Genomic DNA, 18,262 nt, shown 5'->3' with positions numbered 1-18,262 from the left:
CTGAGAATTACTTTAGCCTAATAACAACCCCAAACCACAAAGAGGTTTTTACTTTGCTTCCTGTGATGCTTCAGAAACAATTGGAATGAATCTTTTTGGTCTTGTTTACATTTTGTTTTACCTTGCAATTGTCTCAATGTCTCTGCTCATCTCAAGCAGCTCAGTCACTGCCAAATCACCGTTCTCCTAAACAAAGAGGGAGTCTTCTTTTTAAGAACTGGTTTTACCCCTCTTTAAATGGATAATAGGCCACAACTACTTGTAAGCATTCTTCTGGAGAAGTGTATCATCTGTTTATTTCTAAAGCAAATTTCTGAAAGTTTGGTACAGGTGCAATTTCAGGCCATGATTGGAACCAGTTTTTAGCTCCTCTTCCAGAAGACCAATTTAACAAAAAAATAACAGTCACAGCATAAAGTTACTTGTAAAACTTCATGGGCCAGTCAAGCTTCCCAGGCACTGCCAAACCTGTGAAGTCCAACATCACTGAAGACTGGTCGACACCAGTGTTATATACAAGAGATTGTGTGACTAAAATTTTGTTATATAGAGCTGATTTTTGTTTGTTTTTTAAATTTGCAGCATAAGCTTCCCATCATCTTGGAATCGAGCAGAGTAACCACAGCGCAGTTTTGAACAGAAAAGTAGATTAGATTAAAACATACTTGGGATGAGAAAAAACATATCCCCACATTTTGAAAAATTTATAATAAGCCCTCATTCCAACTCAATTATAAAGCAGAGCACAGCAAGTAACACTTTACACTTCCAAAAAGGAAAAGAAACATTGCAATAATTGAGGATGTGGATTTTACAAGAACAATTTAAATGCACTGTTTTTACAAACGAGGTTTTGGGAGACAATCAGTATCAGAAGGGGTGATGGCAGTGATGCCTAACATGTCATAAGCAGCACCCACATCTCACTATGCCCTCCCTTTATATCAAAAACATCTCAGTGCCCTGTATTCTCAGAGCACTTGCACAAAAACGTGACCCCATGTACAACCAAGGAATAGAAGCTAAAATCTCCTCTCAAGAAGGAGAGTTAGGTTGCTCCTTGCAAATGCAAAGCATGCTTTATTCACACGTTTCCAATTCACTGTAACATTAAAAGCCCACAGGTCATGTTTGTACAATGCAGTTAACATAAAACTAAGAGCTTACTGCAATCAAAATAAAATATTCCTTGCTGGCATTACTTCAATAATTGACCTAGCCTAGGGTTGTTTTAAAACAGTTTAAATGCATCATTAATCCAGTGTATTCCAAAGCAGCTTTACTAATATGCTGTAATAAATTAGAGAGAAGCAAAGTTGCAGTCAGTATGCATTTAAAAAAATCATAATATAATATTAAAAGAAGCCAGACACACAGTTTCGAACACGAAAGAGAAGGCATAGGAAACATAACAACAACACAACTTGGAAATTCAAGAAGAATATTTGACAAGTTGTATTTTTCTTATTATTTTCCTTGGTGTATATATTTTCATTACTTACATATTTCCTTCCTGTCACTTCCATTCTAACATTCTGGTGGCTTCTCCATTTTTATTAAAAGACAGTAGCTGGTCTCTTGAACAACCAGATCAGTAAATTGAAGATCAATCTGTGATATGAAGAAGGTTACTAAATGGAAGAGAAGGTCAGTTGTTTGATTTTTGACCACACATACCAGGAGACCAGGAGATTAGCAAAGTGTGTTATAAGGATGGCAGCCTTGGGCAAGTTATTTTTGAACAATCTTGTCTATAGTTTCCTAAACAAACATACACATAAAAAAATCTGTATGTGAGTCCACTGTCGAAAGCGTAGACATGACTAACAGGAACGACTGGAGACAATCAAGGGCATAAACGAAATGAGCCAACATCATTATTTACTACAGATTTCATGTCTTCTCAAGTAGAGGAGGAAAAAACATGCAGTAGATTGTTGGAAGTTATGGCTGTTCAAAAACTGAACAAAAAGCCAGCCCACATGCAATCTGTTTTTAAAGAGGGATGAGAGACAAAAACAAAACCCTCCAAATTTATTAAAAAAAACCCAACTTAAAAATGCCAAAGACACTGTAGATTTGCGCCCAATTTATCCTCATTAGCATATGCTTCTTCATGTATTCACATAGTGTATTTCACAAAATTGTTCTATTCCTCTCAAGACTGCTGGCATGCTACACTAAGAAAAATATATACCCTCTCCCTGCAGGAAGCAAAGATGGTCTCTTCACCTTCTGCCCATAAACAAACGTACACAAGTGCACATATACTCACATATACATCTAAGCAAAAGGAAAAACTCAAAACCCATGCTAACAACTATCTCTGAGGAATCTATTCTACTATCAATTTCTTTAAAATGCATTGAAGAAGAGTTTCAAATCTCACTGAATTTTAGTTTTAAACTAAATTCAGAAATATTTTACTCTTATAGATCACAGAACAAACATTTCTACAACACAAAGAAGTGGCAAGCTTTTCTAAAATCTATGTCTCTGAAGAGATTATGAAGTGCACAGTCCTGGCCTTGTTCTTGGTCACGGTCTAACCCTACCCAACAGCCAAGCCCCACACAGCCACTCATTCTCCCACCAGCAGGATCAGGTAGAGACTTGGAAGGATAAAAAATAGAGAACTCATGGGTTGAGATAAAGACAGTTCATAGAGATCAAGTAAGTCATGAACACAAGCATAGCAAAACAAGGAATTAATTCACTGCAGGCGGGTGCTCAGCCATCTCCAGGAGAGGTGGGCCCCATCACATTTAATGGTTACCTGGAAAGACAAACACCATCACTTCAAATGCTGCTCCTCTTTCTTCCCTCCACTTTATATACTGAGCACGATGCCAGATGGTCTGGAATATCCCTGGGTCACCCATCCTGGCTGTGTCTCCTCCCAGGCTCCCACGAGCCCTCCACCTTCTTCCCCAGCATGGCACTATGAACAGCAGAAAAGGCCTTGGCTCTGTGCAACCTCTCCTCAGCAACAACTAAAACATCTCTATATTATCAACCCTGTGTTCAGCACAAATCCAAAACACAGCCCCCAGAAAATTATGAAGAAAATTACTGTAAATTGTTTCATCTGAAAGCAGCAGAATCTCCCATGTTCATTTGTCATTCACATCCATTCCAGATGCAGAAGCAGGTTGCTGCTTAGCATGAGGCCATCTCCATTTCCTTGTTCCCAATATAAAATGCATTTTTTCTTCATTGCTTCTGAAGGAGACATCTGTTGTGAGTCTTCGGCATCTGAAGAAAAATGTCTCTCAGATGTTCATACTGAAGTTGCTTCAAAGAAAACCCCTTTCTCTTCAGCCACTGCACAATTGCGGGGTCCGCACGTGCACTCCAGCACTTAGAAACCACCTCAGTTTTACAACAAGTAAAATGAAACAGAAAGTCTCACATTAATAACAACACTTCATCAAACAGTTTCCCTCAACACTTTGTGTGAAAAGGGTTTAAACATCTCAGCATCCTTACTGCTCTTGGTGCACACTTTCCTGCGGGAGGATGAAGGCAGGGAAGATGGGGGAAGATTACAGAAGGTAATGGACCTTATTTCTAGTCAAATTTATTTCCCATCCTTTCGCAGCTTTCCTGCTTTCCCTGATAGAATTCCATAAGTGTCCTGTCCTCCTCTGAAGCCCCTTCTGATCACACAGCATGTCTGCCTACATTGCTAAAATGGCAGATTTCAAAATCCATTTGTATATGCAGTTGGTGGAGGTGAACACAACTTCATTTTCATGTTAGCAAATCATAGGCTTATATATCTGTTCTGGCTGCACTTACATTGTTCTTGTATTTCTGAAATGGATTGCTTTAGGGAAGATAGAGGTATAAAACCACACTCCTCTCAACATAGGTCAAACAATATCACTTAAGATAAAATACGACCTCCATGGAGGAGCATCTCCTTGTGCTTAGAGAAATTTCCACTGCTTCACCATTATTGGAAATTATGCCAAGGATGCCCAAGGATGCTGGAAAAGATTTAATCTGATGTGAAACACAGGTCACATATACTGCAGGAATATTTCACTGTGAGACTTTCGTATTTAACTTTTTTCCCTGCTAATTTTTGAAGCCATCACAAGTATTTTTTATTCTCATCTGTGTTGTGTCTTTAATGATTCGGTAACTTTAGAGGAGAATTTGTTGCTCAATGTCATAAAAGTTCTGAATTTACATTTTTATACTGGTGTCATAATTGTAAAATTTGATCAGCAATTTGAATGTCACTTTAGTTTATATTGGGCAATTTTGCAAAAACAGCATCCATTCAAGTCTGTCATTCATTTTGCACCCATGACAAATGCGACTCAAAATGTAGTAATTTATCAGAGTCTGAGAAAAATATAAATATACTGCTTGTTGAATGGCATTAATGTATATTTTAAGTGCATTCTCCATGCTAATGTGAAACTACTGCTCTACAGAGAAAGCAAACTAAAAAATTTACACAACTCGTTCCAATACAGTAATTCACCCAGGAACTAAGTGGGATATCAAAAACATTAAATAATCTGAAATGTGGAGGGCTTCCCCCCAAGAAAAAGCAAATAAAAAAGAGAAAAAGCACAAAGAGATGGAAGTGTGCTGCTATGTTGAAAACAAGAGCTGCAAAACCACATTAGGCACATTAGGCATTGTGCTCTCTTATTAAAAAAGTCAACAACTGCATTAAACAATGTATGAATTCTGTTCACGACAGATGATTCAGAACTGGAGAACCACTGAAGGATGGGGCATCAGCACTAGATTTGGTGCAATTTATAGTCTCTCCTCAAGTTATCTGGTAATTATGTCTGGCTAGCTACTGCTGCATCTGTGCAGGCTGTGCCAGGGACAAGCCAAGTTTTGCCAAGGGTGAATGAGGGTAATCTGCACAGAGGGTATTTCAGCTGCCTGTACCTGCTGGAGCTATCTCCTGTGGGGGCAAACACCACAAACCCCTCCAGGCCTTGTGCACTGTTTGACCTTGCTCCCTTGGACACAATCAAAAAGTTTCAGCAAAGTTACACAAACTTCACCCAAAAGTTACATTACAACTGCAAATTTCAGCCCAGGGACTGGATGACAAAACAGAACGACAAACTGCCTGTGACATCAAATTGTTTTATCTAATGCTAAACTGGGAGATTTCAATCACAGTGAGGCAAAAACATATGGGATAAAATACTTCTCGCACAGTAGAGAAGCCATTAACACTGCAGGGCCTGTATTTCCCAGGCATTGGCTCTGAAGAGAGACACAAAGAGTCCATCTTTGCTCTTTCCCATCTTCATCCATAAATGGAACTTGTCATAGACTGCTATGAAATATTCTTACTTGTCCTAAATGTTTGCCTGTCTTCTCCTAGTACTCAACTGATAGAAAACTATTTACAGAGAGCAAAAATAAGTACACAGGCTAAAATTTTCTAAATAAACACATCTGTTATTCTAAATACAAGTATGAAAAATTGTGCTTCTTTAGGCAAATGAGCTCCTTAAGTTTGTCTGATAAATCTACACTTACACACTTCAGTGAGCAATCCAATTTCTAAAGCACCTTGTACTCATACTGGTGTCCTGACAAAATTTTAGTTTAGATAATTACACCGCCTAGGTAAATCTCTTAGCAGTATCGCATGCTGCCATAAACCACTGTGTAGCAAAGAAGAAAACTGTTCAATTGCCACTGCTTCTTAAGCACAGAATTAATGGTTTATCACTGATCAATGAAACATTTAAGTCATACCGGCCAGATTTTCTAGTCTACTATATCCAATTTAGACTGTAAATTTCACATTACAAAGAAACAAACAAACAAAAAAAAAACCAAAACAACTGTCAACCCACAGGAAACTGCACTGGATGTGGTATCTCTCAGTTGAAACAAATAGGACAAGTTTCATGGCACTGCACATTCATGGCACTGCCAGAGGCACCAATCTCCAAACTTCTTGTTGCTACAGTTCTCATAGGGGTGACTGTTCACATGTCTCTGAAGACAACACAAAAATATTCTTCAGCTTCTTCAAAGTCTGACAGTCAGGCTTATCCTGTTCTGAGGAGGTTTCAGATGATCCAAAGAAGCATCTGTCAAATACCACTGTGTACTGTCATCAGGGATTTGGCTGAAAATTTCTGGCATGGGAAGGTAACCAACAGCTGGAGGGGCTGGTGTGGAAATGGATGCTGTAGTTATCTGTTAAACCCACATGTGACAAGAAAGCCTCATATTTCAGCTAGTGATTGATTCCTAAGGGCAGGGGTGTTCAATAAATAGGATTCGACCAGAGAAAGATATAATAGGAATTTCCTTCAATAGTATCTGCCAAGAGATCTTAAAATGACAGCACAAGGAAACATCGTCCCTGTGAAACATGACCTTGAACAGAAACGTGACAGCTCTGGCCCTGTGGAGTACAAGCATCCAGAAGAGAGTGGGATATTGTGGCCTAGATATTTCTATGTTAGCTGGACATACACTTCATCATTTTTGTTCCTACAATTCTCTTTGTCATTAGTTTGGTGACTAAATAGCTGACTTGGATCACTGGCTGTTTGCATAGACTTGGAGCCATGTCACAGAAAAATGTGTGAAAATCATAGAAATGAAGGTAAAGAATTTGAAAAATAAGCATGAATTCCTGCTAAATCCCTGCAAAAGATTTTCTTCCTCTTCTTTACCTCTTGAGCAAACAATCACAAGCAGGTCTCTCCCATGGTGTTTCTTAAAAAGAACAAGGAAAGGGTTTCTCTGTTGAAGACATGTCTTGAATAAGACTACCCAGACAAGAATATCACAGTGAAACCCTTCCAAATGTGACAATTGTCAAAATCAGGTTGAAATCAATGAACCATTACAGAGCTTGACCTCAAAAACACATTTACATTACATGCTGATTGCAGATGGCATAAAATTAATTTTCCTCACAGCCGCTGGTCGGCGGCTGTATTTTGGATTTGTGCTGGAAACAGTGCTGACAACACGGGGATGTTTTTGTTGGTGCTGAGGAGGGTTTACACAGCATTGGTGTTTTCCTGCTTCTTAAACTGCCCTGACAGTGAGGAGGCTGGTGCTGAACAGGAAGCTGGGAGAAGATACAGCTGAAAACAACTAAGCAATGGGATATGCTATACCATATGGCATCAGAGTCACAACAAAACTGAAGGAAGAGGTGACAACAGGAGTCAGGATGGCATTTGTCTTCTCAAGTAACCGTTATGCACAATGGAGCCCAGCTTTCCTGGAGAAGGCTGAACACCTGCCTGCCAGGGGAAAAGGCAAATTGATTCTGTGGTTTTTTGCTTGCATGTGGGGCTTTTGCTTTACCTATTAAACTGTCTTTACCTCAACCCACAAGTTTTCTCACTTTTACCCTTTGGATATTCTCCCCCATCCCACTGAGATGGGAGTGGGAGCACAGTCGTGTGGTGCTTACTTGCCTGCCAAAGTTAAAACATGACACACTGGAATTCTCACAACAAAGGTTCCGAGGTTGCCATCTCCTAATGAAGCCTTTTCACATTTAAAAAAAAAACATTAAAAGAATGGGACTGCTTTCAGTCAGCACAATTTGGTCTTTTGACCATGAGGAACATTTACAATACAGGCAGAATTTTTAGTTTGGGATTCCTGAGGTGCATTGCATTTAACTTGTTGATCTTTGAATTAATTTTTTCCAGACTAATTTAAAGTAGCCAAGATGTCTGCTCCTGGCCCAAATCCATCAAAGCAGTACACACACAGTTTTGCAGCAGTCAATTGCTATAAATGTGTGCATCAGCATATTGATAAACAAAGACCATAAGTTACCTGTCTGAGCATTAAAAACAAGAGAAAAGCTGAATTGTTCTTTCTTCTTTGTGTGAACAGACACCTGCCTACACACACAGCACACACAGTGCAGTCTGGCTCCTGACCAGGACCACCTATAGTTCCCCTGCAATCCTTCACAGCCAGACACAAGAGAAATTGCCTACAAAAGGAGATGAGGAAGTTTAAGAAAGAACTGAGCATCTCATCCCAGTGGGAGGACAAAACATAGCTTGGGTATCCCCCTTCATAACTGAGCAATTTTGCACCCCATTGCTTCAATACAGCCATGGAATCCCCGTCACAGCAGCCTTTCTACAAGTCCAAGAGTCGGCACGCACTGAGGTTTCTTGATCTTATGTTTCGATTTGGATTAAGCAAAAATGACTATACACAATAAATCAGCTGAAATGCATTAAAAATGCTGAGTTAAATAGAAAGAAAATTAAATATCCAAACCAGTCTATTTTATCCTGTAAGATACACTCTATTTAGTAACACTCCTGAAAATTGATAGGTATTAAATTAACCACAGGAGGGCTCCCTCTGGTATACTGAATACAATAGAAGCACACTGTTTTAAGACACAATACTATTTTTGGCAGTAAAGTAACAAAGGTTTTAGAACTCAAATTATATTTTCCTCAATAAGCTCCAATATATACAAGGGAATGAAATGATACATGAACAATTTAGGTAAAAGAACTGAATTACATAAGTGTTAATTGTGTGACTTAAAACACCTAAAGGGCAAACTCAGGTTGCCAATGCTCTGCAGTTTAAGGCACTAAACTCTGTTTTGTCACACCAGGTACAAGGACTCTTGGAGCTGGCACACCAGCACAGCAATCAGCAGAGCAATTAACAGGACCATTAATAAATTTAAAAAAAAATAAGAGTGTTGAACACAACAGGTCCAGCTGCTGCTCTGAGGAGAGAAACAATGACTTGCTTGGAGCAGCACATGAATAGAACCTGACCAGAGAAACTGAGGCTTCATATTATCAGTATTTTTATGTTCTGACAGGTATTCTCCCAAAATAGTAGAAATAAACATCAGCAGCAGTCAAGCAGCTACTTTTATAGGCTTGAGCCTGTTTGTCACTCTATTTACTCCTCTGCTAAAGAGAAACAAAACTCTCCTGCCTCATAAGTTTGTGGTGAAAGCAAAGGTAAATAATTGAGACAGTGGAACTAAATACAGAAGTAACTCACAGTGCCCTAAGAGTGTAATAATAGAAAATAGGTGTATATTTATGCCCTTACCAAACCACATTTTGTACAAGATTTTGCAGCTGTTGAGATCAACCAGAAAAGCAAGGGAAAAAAATCTGTGGGGAGGGTTGGGGGGAGAAAGAAACTTGTGCTCTCAAGATGCTGCTTTTATGCACCAGAAACAGAATTCACCAACCCAAGCTTTGTACTTTGCTGGCATCAATAGTGAGTTGACAGGGTTAACTGTCCTGGAAAATTTATGATTATCAAAACCTGTGTGCTAAACAGGAGGAAACACTGCATTCTGGGGTAAATTTAAATTTTCACTTCTTTCACAGACTTCAGAAACTAATGGCTGTTTGCAAGACAGAACTCAGGCCGAAGTTGCTTTTTGGATTCAGAAGACAAAGTCACTTCTTTCATAACCATCGAGCTTAGTAAGTCAATTTTGTGCCTGTTTGCCAACTACAATAGAGGCCTAGGATTTGTAAGGACTAAGTTCTCCTTATCCTAAGGAGTTCATTTAAATCCATACCTCACTATCCCATGAGAAAAGTATAATATTGGAGCTAAGCAGCACAGGCTCCACAGGACAATGGAAAGAGAGCTCCATGACTATCCCATGGAATAATGTTCCCCTCCTCACAGAACGGCTTTTGCTCTTTGTTCTGGACACCATGCATGCACGAAAACAAAAAAATACCAGAGCATATGTGAAACAAAGCCAGAAATCTACCTTCTTTCCTTACTTTACACATCATAAAGCATTTCAGTAAGACACCTGTAAGTACTACAGAGCACCCTACTAAGAGATGCTGCTGTTCAATTCAGTTATAAGCGAGGAGGTCTGACACCAGGAAGCAGGGATGTGACAAATGAAAAAAAATAGAAAATTAAGTCGAAATATACCAGGGGTCACTTCACTAGACTGCCCTCCTTTCAGTCATCACCCACACTGGCCTCCCATACAGAGGGGACAGAAAGAAACATGCATCACAATACCTACATAACAGACACTGGAAAACTGCTGCAAGAAATTTGGTACTTTTACACAAAGTTATGCTTCGTATACTGACAATGTATGAATAGACAAGGCTAAAGCCTTACTGTAGCCCAACAAAGTAGCACTAACTTTAGATGGGATGAGACAACCAGGATTACCGCTTGCATTAAATTGCTGCTTTTCCTCCATAGGAAACAAAACTGAAGTTAAAAGTTTTACCAGTATAACTTGGTATCCATACACCTGGTCTAGGAATTTTATCAAAAGATCAGACAAGATACTTACATCACATACATAATATCCCAATGACAAAGCAAAAACAAACAAACTCCTCCCCCCCCCCCCCAAGTTTAACTGCAAAAACTGTAATCAAACCTCAAGGACACCATAATGTCTTAAGGAATTTCTAAGACTTCTTTTTAAAAAAGGCAATAGAAATACCCTATTCTATTTCCCTTATTCCCACAGTATAGCAAGGAAGGCAGTCTTAGAAAGATTAAACTAGAAATAAACTATATTTTTTTCCCTTGAGTCTACCATTCATGTCAATCTGTATTTTATGGAAATCATGTTGCACCACATAACTCAGAACCTTTAAATGTACATTTATCTTTGAAGGTCCACTTTAAATAATATGATAAACCAGAATTAAATAGCAATAACCAAAATACAAAAATCAAGCCTATCAAGTTCTCAAGTGAAAACATGACAGCTTTAAAAAGTTTCTATGAAACAAAGGTTTATAGAGATTAATTATGTATATAGAATTAATATAAAGCTCAATTTTGTAATGATCAAAATCATTAATGTTGTCTGAAATCACAGCTGTATCATCTTCTCATTTTTCAATTTCTCCTAAAGAAGAGCTCTTCTACTCAGAAACAGAATTTGCAGAACAACAACAACAAAAAATCTTATGTAACTTATTGCAGCACTATTTTCACGAAAAAAAGTCAACTTAGTTTGCTGGAATTCTTAGTTTAGACTTTCTAGAGAGCTGTAAAGAACACAAGTGCCTCTTCTAAGCTTGGGAAATGACACAGTCCCCAGGGGACACTGTTCTACCATTGACAGAAACAGACTATTTTTGCCTTGTGGACTGCTTTTGAACAGCTTCTCTGCTGGCTGCTGTCAGGATACCAATACCTGCTCCATCAGGCTGCCATCCCTCCCTCGCTGTGGCGCTACGGCAAGCAGCTGAGGTGATGGGAGAGGCTGACAGAGCCCTCATTCACAGGGAAGGCTGGGGATGTTTGTTTCAGCAATGAATGGGAAAGCTTAATTTATAAGTAGTCAAAACATCATTTCACCACGCCATCTCCTCAAAACCACCTGATGATCTCTAACATGAACTTAATTGTTCTTAAAACAAGATGGCACATTTATAATCACTACTGTCAAGGTCAGAATACCAACTAGACACTCAATTTACTCACGAAGGCAAAACCAGTTCAGCCTGTAACTAAATTCTGAAGTCACAGACAGCTCTGCCTCTCTCCCATGGTCAGGAAACACCAAAACAGTCCAACTGCACATCACTAGCATGATGTGCTGACTCTACACACATACCTTTGTAACTTAACACGATCTTAGAATATATAAGAAAAGTCTGCTGCAGTTTCAGTAGGACTGACCTCTAAACTTGTGTTAAGTCACACAAAGTACCAAGAAATTGAATACCTCAAGGGCAAAGAATAACTGCTCTGAGTGTTTAAATTCTTTCACCTGCTACTAACTTAATAGGGAAAAAAGTTACATTTCTACTAGGATACTATTTCTAATGCAGTCTTTCATTTCGAGGGGTAGTTGCAAAGATGTCTTAAGACTTTCTTTATATTTCAGGGAGTTGAACTCAAACTTGTATTTCAATCCCTGTTGCTTGTAAGTATTTTGGGTTATAATGTGCACATCAAAAGACATAAGGAACCTAATTACATTACTTGTCTGTACCTCAACCTTCCACCCTCACTGGGTAATGACATTGCCAACATGATTTCAATACTTACCGTGATAACAGAATTACATTTGAGTCAGCTGTAAGGTTCAAAGTTTCACTGCTCATTTTTATTGTTTTTCCATTAAACAGTCCCATTACTGTTCAATTAGTATTCAGACTGGGGAAAAGGGAAGGGGGGGGGGGGGGGGGGAAAGGGGAGGAGAAAAAAGGAAGATAGCAAAAAGACCTTTTCAGAAAACTTAGAATGAAAAATTTTTTGGGGGTCTCATTAGAAAGCCTCACTAGTCCTTGACATATGCTTAGCATCTATGTCTTACACCACTTTATCCAGATCTTATTTTTTTTTAATAAAAAAGCTCCCTTTCAGTGTTATCAAATCATGTTCTACTTGGAGAGCACTCTTGAACATTAGAAATTTCTTCAAGGCATGTGTGTTCTAAAGAGCCATGCAGCACACATGGAAATCATTTCTTGCATTGAATACCTTAGATTTCCTAAGTCACAAAGTAAATTAGAGGCTGCAAAGACTGCAGAGTGCACCTTGTACACTAATGACAGACACTTATGATCATGCATAATTTTCTTTCAGCAGAAATTACTTCCAACTAAATTTTAGCACCCGACACCTATTGCATTTTAAAACCCACAGAAACATAAAGTAAGCTTCAAATTAAGAAGCTATCCTTAACTTCCTTCTCTAGTAACATTCAGCATATTTCACTAACCAAAGTTACAACGCTTTGGAGGACTAACTTCTGTAATGGATACCCTTATTAACAAAGAATCAAATATGTTATTGCTCTATTGAAGCCATTGACCACACATGGGTGATGAACCTTGAAATGAAGGCTACTAATACACTAAAATGATATATGATGCCATCTAATACACTCTAATGTGAAGGCTATATAAGTGGTAAACAAGCTAAAGCATTGTACTACCCCGTAATTTCTTACCAATGATCTATGTAACATTCATGTTATATTTCAATTACACTGACAATTACAGTGTAGGAGCATTGTACCGTTGAACAGAACAAACACAAGCTTTGGTAAATTACGGGCAGGGTTATGAAGAAGTGCATTACAACAACTTAAAACTAAACTCCACTTAATGCAGGTCATGCTGTGATTTACGAGCCATACATAAACCCATCAAGCTGAAGAATAACTCGAGCAAAAAACAGCTTATGTCAACTGGTCTTATTAATAACAGTGATCGAGAAAACTGTAAACTGAAAATATTTGGAAGTTCTTTGTGACATCAGTCTGACAAGCAGTTGAAAACAGCGTTGCAGCATCAGGTCACAATAGTAATATTCAGAAGAGAAAAAAAATTCTGCCAATCCCTTCTGTCGAATTTACAACAGAAGAGGAAACAAAAAATCTCGGTGGTAAGACATCTACATGGACCTCATCAATTTCAGTGGACCTATAGCCACACGCCAGTTCGAGAAGTACTGCAGAGAGGCAGGCAAACAAAAAGTTGCACTAAAACCTCCACTTCTTGCAATGAAAATTAGAGCCCAGCAACACAGTCAGCTCACCAACGCACAAAATCCCACGTCCTCCTAATTTCAGAGGCAGCCTCCGTGCGGCTCACCCCTCGCCCTTGCCGGGGAAGGCAGGCTCAGATGCTCTCACAACTTTCTCTCGGGCGCGGCGCTCGGACAGGCACACACGTGCTGCCGCTGCCGCTGCCGCCCCGGGCCGCAGCCGGGCCCCGCAGGGGCGAGACCGGGGCCGTGCCCGAGGGCGGCTGCGCCCTGCCCTGCCCTGCCCTGCCCCGGGGCTGCGCTCCGGGCGGCGCCGCACCTACCTGCGGCTCGGCGGCTTCGGGCGGCTTCACCAGGTGCTTCTCCTTGTACAGAGACCAGAGGCCGATGTCAGGCAGGAAAATCAGAGCCGCGGTGAAGAGCAGCGTCATTTGCAGAAACCTCTTCTGTTTCCTCTTCATGGCCAAAGCCGGGCTGCTCTGCTGGCGGCGGCGGAGTCAGCTCCCCCAGCACCGCGGGGCCAGGCTCGTCCCTGCCCGCAGTCCCTCGGAGGGGCCCGGCGCCGCGCAGAAACTTCGCCCGCCTCACGCCTGCCCACCCGGAGCCCGGGCGGGGCCGCCCCCCGCAGCGGCGGCGGCGGGGCCGAACCTGGCGGCCGCTCCCCCCGCCCCGGCGCGGCGCTGCGCGGCGGCGGAGCCGCTCTTGGGGGAGCGCATGGATCCACCTGCAAACAGAGCGGCAAACAGCCCGCCACGCAGTGGGACAGGGACAATAAATAAATAAATATACATATATATTAAAAAAAAAAAAAAAAAAAAAAGAAAAAAAAAGGAAGGGAAAAGCCTCACAACCCGAGTCCAGTAAACAGCGTGGGACGGAGAGCTCCCCCTCCTCCCGGCCGCGCAGAGCCCCCGCCGCTGGCCGCGCCCGCCCGCCTCACGTCCCCCTGCCTGCCCCAGCCTGGGCGGGGGGGCGCGGCATCATGAGCTCATCACGCGCAATTTGCTAAGCAAGACTTCGAAAAAAAAAACAAAAACAAAAAAAGCCACAACCCAAAAAACGGGAGAAGAGGGCTGGCGCCGGCACAGCGCGCCCCTCCGCGCCGGGGGGCGGGCAGGGAGGGGCGGCCCGCGCCCCCCCCACCACGTGCGCGGGCCGGGCCGGGCACGGGCGGTGCCGAGCCCGCCCCGCCGCGCCCCCTCATCCCGGCCGGCCCGGGAGCGCCTCCCGCCGCTTCCGCGCCCTTCTCCCGCCGGGCGAGGCGGGGAGCGACAGCCCCGTGCGGGGCCCGCGGGCCGGAGCCGGGCGGTGCTGCTGCCGCTGCTCGTTCTGCCGCCGCCGCGCATCGGGGACGGGGCTGGCAATTCCCGTTCCGGTCCGTCCTCCTCGGCGCTACGTGAAATGCGGGGGGAACCGCGCGGAGAGCCCGCGGGCGGCTCCCTGCCGGGCTGCCGGGGCGCTCACCTGCCCGGGGCTCCCCCCGCAGCGCCGCCTTTCCGGAGCCCGCCCGGCCTCCAGCCTTCCCCGAACCGCGGGGAGCTGAGGTCATCCCCCCCTTCGGTAGCAGCGCCGAGGGAAGATGTTCAAAGCGATGTCGATTTGTACCCAGCGTGTTGCAGTCGGACCCGTTTGGGCTTCTGGTCTGAGCTCACCTTTTCTCTACGTAGTGTAATTACCTTGTCTTCCCAAACTAACTCCTCTCAGCAAAACAGGAGGACGCTCGGGTTAAGCTTACTAGGACCTACTGCCCTTTCAGCTTTGTCAGATCAAACAGTGGGAAAATGTGTATCAGACTCATAATGATAACATGTCCAGAGCCAATATTGAAAAATAAAGCTACATCTAACTTCCGTTCTTTCTGCCCTGCATGTAGAAAGCTGTCACTTCAGCTACAGTCCCTGTTCCTATTGGTGGCTAAAATATTTCTCATTGTCTAGGTCTTAATCCTGCAGTCAGAATTTTCTTTCTGTAACCACAGTACATAGCTGTGAATGGTGAGAAGTAGTCCTGTCCTTTTCCATGGATGAGATCAGTCTTGTCCATCCACAGAACCGTCTTGATGGGCATTTCCTACATATGCATAAAATAGTGAAAGAGGCAGTAGAAAGGTTATTTTTAGAAGAGTAGCTGGAGATAAGGGCAAGCTTGAAGGCAGAACAGGAAAACTCTGAATGATGAAGGTGGAATGGGAGGAAACAGCATAATGCTCTTTACGTAACAAAAAGCAGGGTTGGAAGGAGCCTTCCAAGGTCAGCTCCTCCGTGGCTCTGCCCCAAGGCACAATCAACTACATGTATGTGTCATTCTCGACAAGTGTTGTCTAACCCATCCTGAAGTCCTCCAGCGACAGCACCACTCCAGCCTCCTCAGGCAACCTGTTTTGGCTTGCCATTGCAAACTGTTCCTTACTGCACAACCTGAACCTCCCTTGCTGTGATTTCAGAGTATTACATGGCCACCAAAGGGAGAGCAAGCAGAGTATTCCCCTCAGTCTTTACACAGGTGAAGCCCACTTCCAGGGACTGTCCTTTAGGCCCTCCAGGACATCTCCAGAGCTGATGTGTCCTCCTGCTTTCATCAGGACTGTCTTCAACTGATTTGTATCTCATTTGCAGTCCAAAGTTGCAGCTAATAAGCTACTTGGGATCTTGCAATTGTTTATAAGAAAAGATGGATAATCATGCAGGTGTCACAGTGTGTACTCCTTTTCCTGCTTCCATATGGAATGCAAGCTTTGGTTTTAACAGCAGTATCACTCAGTGATAAAATTTAAGCTCTGGTCAGTTCTGTTTCCCTCAAGATCACCTAATCCATTGTTCATATTTCTATGGTTGAATATTTCTCTATTTTTACTGTCTCTGTTGAATATAAATTTTTTTTCCAAAATATTAATCCAGTATGTCAAAAACACTTTGATTTTTAGCCTATCTTCCACTGTCATACACAAATACAATAAATTTGTTCAATTCTGCAATCCAGACTGTTAGCAAGAACTTTAGTTAGTTCCACACAGAACTCTGTGAAATGTGTGTTCCTACATTTAAGACAATGCCATTGATACTTTACTCTCTCTGTAGTTTCCAGGCAATTTTAAATACCTAAGTAAACTAATCTTGCTTTGAAGATTGTCATGTGCAAGACTTGGTCTATTGTCTTGGTGATAAGGGACGTATATCACTGGTACCTTTTCACCTCTGCCAGGCTATAAGGAGGTCATAAAAGATCACAAAAGGCCATGCAAGAATTTACACTTTTTTTATTGTTGCAACTAACCAAGAAGTTATTCAGTTCAAATGAATTTTTAAAATTTCGTTTTATATTCAAGAGATTAATCCATCCAAAGATTAAAGTACTCAGAAAACCAAAGGGCATTTATCTTGTCAGAAATTCCACTTATTTTTGTAGTTCATCATCCAGAGTTGGGAAATTTACCAAGCATATTGGAAATTTTGATTCAGCTGCCTTTTTGTCTGAAGACATTCAGCCCTGATGTTCTTCCACTCAGTGCAAAAAGCATAATAGCTAAAACCATCCTAAGTATAGAAATGATTGCTATGAGATCATATAATAATTGTGTAGAAAAAGTAGGACTACTGGCAGGGAAGATTTAGGAGATGTTGCATCTGGAATTCCACAGCTTGCCAGTTATATCTGCCTCTGGAGGGTGGAGTGAATGCAGACATTGACTCTCAAGAGATGATATTCAATTTAATTTCCTGAATCCTCAGAACGATTTTGTAGTAAGGGTCATAGGCCACAACTGGCAAATGCATGTCTGCTTTGAAAAGAATTAAAGGCATATTTTTCAGCAAATATTTTTTTCACATAATCTTAAGCCACCTAGCCCTATTAGGCAGTGCTGAATTTTTAAAGCACTAAGCTAGTTTAAAGGAAGGAAGGAAGGGAAAAGAAACCATCACTGTTGTGTGAGTTAAAAGCTGCAAATAAAGACATGCAGCAGTAACTTATGCTTGCCCCAGAAGAGAAGAACTTGCAGTGGAGCTGCAGAATAGACAATTTCTTCAGTGGTAATTTATTCAAATCTTCAGGTATTTGATGTTTGAAATCTCTAGCCATAAATGACAAATAATGAAAGAGCAGCATCCTGAAATCATTCACATGTTGGCACCACACTTTAGTGTACTGGGGATGTACTTCCATTTCCACTCTTCATGTTCTCTAAAGACAAAACTTCCACTAAGATTTCTGAAATGACCTAGGACAGAAAAGAAGAGTGTAAAACACCCTAGCAGGGATAAGAACTGCAAAGCAAGATGAACATGAGAAACTGTTTAGATGTGCATTTCAAACCAAGAAGCTGAAGTCCTCCAAGGTAAATTTTCTGAGATTAAGACTTTATGTATAGAATTACTCAAAAGGGACCTCAGGTCATGGCTAATCAATTCTCCTCATGCAGGAAATCCACAATTCAGTGCATTTATTGCAGAAGAGAAACTCTGCCCTCACATGAAAGACAAAGTACTCACCTTCACATTCAGTGTTACAAACATCAGAGGTTGATGTGCTCTAAGGAGAGGATGAATCTAGTAAAATGATGATTAACCATCTGTAATATTACTGTGTAAAAGACTGCATAAAGGTAATGCAATGGGAGTTTTCTTTGATTATAGTATTTACCTGTGGGTAACGCAGGATGTAAAATGACCTGGTCTGCTCCCATGATTTTTTTTATGTGCTTAGTGGGGGAAAGCATCGCAAACCACTCTCAAAGGCAAGAATTAGTGCAAAAAGATCTGTTCTTTTGCTAGCACAACCA

The 18,262-nt window shown here is 41.5% G+C and overlaps 1 protein-coding gene across 1 annotated transcript in view; it reads right to left on the bottom strand.

Moving 5' to 3' along the window:
- GALNTL6 (polypeptide N-acetylgalactosaminyltransferase like 6) overlaps window positions 1-14,014 on the bottom strand; it is a 419,272-nt gene extending 405,258 nt beyond the window's left edge. The window contains exon 1 of the mRNA XM_059470678.1: window positions 13,809-14,014. Within this exon, the coding sequence (XP_059326661.1) occupies window positions 13,809-13,946 (138 nt within the window). The 5' untranslated portion in view covers window positions 13,947-14,014. The remainder of the gene's footprint in view (window positions 1-13,808) is intronic.
- Between the last annotated feature and the right edge of the window lie 4,248 nt (window positions 14,015-18,262).

The sequence above is a fragment of the Ammospiza nelsoni genome, chromosome 4, assembly GCF_027579445.1.
Source record: "Ammospiza nelsoni isolate bAmmNel1 chromosome 4, bAmmNel1.pri, whole genome shotgun sequence".
Lineage (NCBI taxonomy): Eukaryota > Metazoa > Chordata > Aves > Passeriformes > Passerellidae > Ammospiza > Ammospiza nelsoni.
This window is presented reverse-complemented; position numbering and strand designations above follow the sequence as displayed.